This window comes from Sinocyclocheilus anshuiensis, unplaced genomic scaffold (genome assembly GCF_001515605.1).
Source record: "Sinocyclocheilus anshuiensis isolate Anshui unplaced genomic scaffold, SAMN03320099.WGS_v1.1 scaffold876, whole genome shotgun sequence".
Lineage (NCBI taxonomy): Eukaryota > Metazoa > Chordata > Actinopteri > Cypriniformes > Cyprinidae > Sinocyclocheilus > Sinocyclocheilus anshuiensis.
The window spans coordinates 1-1,287 of NW_015549619.1; the positions used below are offsets into that span (position 1 = coordinate 1).

Below are 1,287 nucleotides of genomic sequence, written 5' to 3' on the forward strand. Positions count from 1 at the left end.
CTCTCTCTCTCTCTCTCTTTCTCTCTCTCGCGCTCTCTCTCGCTCGCTCTCTCAGGAAATCTGTTAAGGTGATTTGTGTGAGAGTTGCTGTCTCACACACACACACACACACACACACACAGAATAACACTATCATGAGTGCAGTGTAGTGCCCTATGTAGTGTGAGTCTCACCCTGCGCAGTCGTCTGGCTGAAATCCCTCCAGTTCATCTCTCTGCTCATCCAGCGTCGACTCCAGATCCAGATACACACCGGTGTGAGAGAGCTGCAGAGCGCAGTCATCCAGCTGCACACACACACACACACACACACACACACACACACACACACACTTTACAATCAGGGACCGTATCACACTGTTATCCATCAGATAACATGACTTTTTAATCTCACGGTTCAGACTTTTTTCCAACAATTCTGAGAAGAAAAGTCAGAATGGTGAGATGTAAAGTCACAATTAGTTTGGTAAGAAACAGGCGTTCAAATATTAGTTTTTTATTAATATTTTGAATTCGTTTTTATTTGTATATTTTCTGTTTTTTTTGTTTTTTTTTGGGTTTAAGTTTTAGTAATTTTGTTGTGTGTTTTTGTCATTTTTGTTGATTTTTTTTAAATACAGCTATATGGTTTTTATACATTTTTATTACAGTTTTAGTTTTAGTTATTTTAACTAATTTTTAATATATTTTTTATTTTAGCTAATCCTTATTTTCTTTTTTAAGTTTTTTTTATATTTCATTTTATTTCAAGTAATGAGACCTTTTTTATATTTTATTTTATTTCATTTAAAGTTGATTTTATTTCAAGTAACAAATTTTTATGGCTTTAGTTAGCAACCCTGATTAGTATATTAGTATAGTGATTAGTACAATAAGTAATTTCTCTCAAAAGGTACACTCATTAGTATACTATTAATATTTTCCATTTTCATTTTGGTTAAGCAAATGATAATTTTGTTGTTGGTTTTTGTCTTCTTTTTTTTTTTTGTGTGTGTATATGTGTATAATGACATGGGTACTACAGCGTAAACATGGTTTATGAGGACCGTGTGTTTCTGCGCTTTCACGGCTGATAGTAATCGCATTTACTGCTCTGTAATGTCTGAAACAGGGAAAATATCACTTACACTGATGTGTTTTATGACTGATCCTCACAAAACTGCATTTATTTCAGCACTGTGAGTCCTTTGGAAGGGTGATTAGTGACCCACACACACACACACACACAAACACACTCTCACACACACACACACACACACACACACACACACACACACACACACTCACA

At 34.9% G+C, this 1,287-nt stretch overlaps 1 protein-coding gene across 1 annotated transcript in view; it reads right to left on the minus strand.

Moving 5' to 3' along the window:
* Positions 1–167: 167 nt before the first annotated feature.
* Positions 168–1,287, minus strand: part of LOC107659346 (FH1/FH2 domain-containing protein 3-like) — a 9,726-nt gene continuing 8,606 nt past the window's right edge. Inside the window, exon 2 of the mRNA XM_016448262.1 lies at positions 168–286. Coding sequence (XP_016303748.1) covers positions 170–286 — 117 coding nt within the window. The 3' untranslated portion in view covers positions 168–169. The remainder of the gene's footprint in view (positions 287–1,287) is intronic.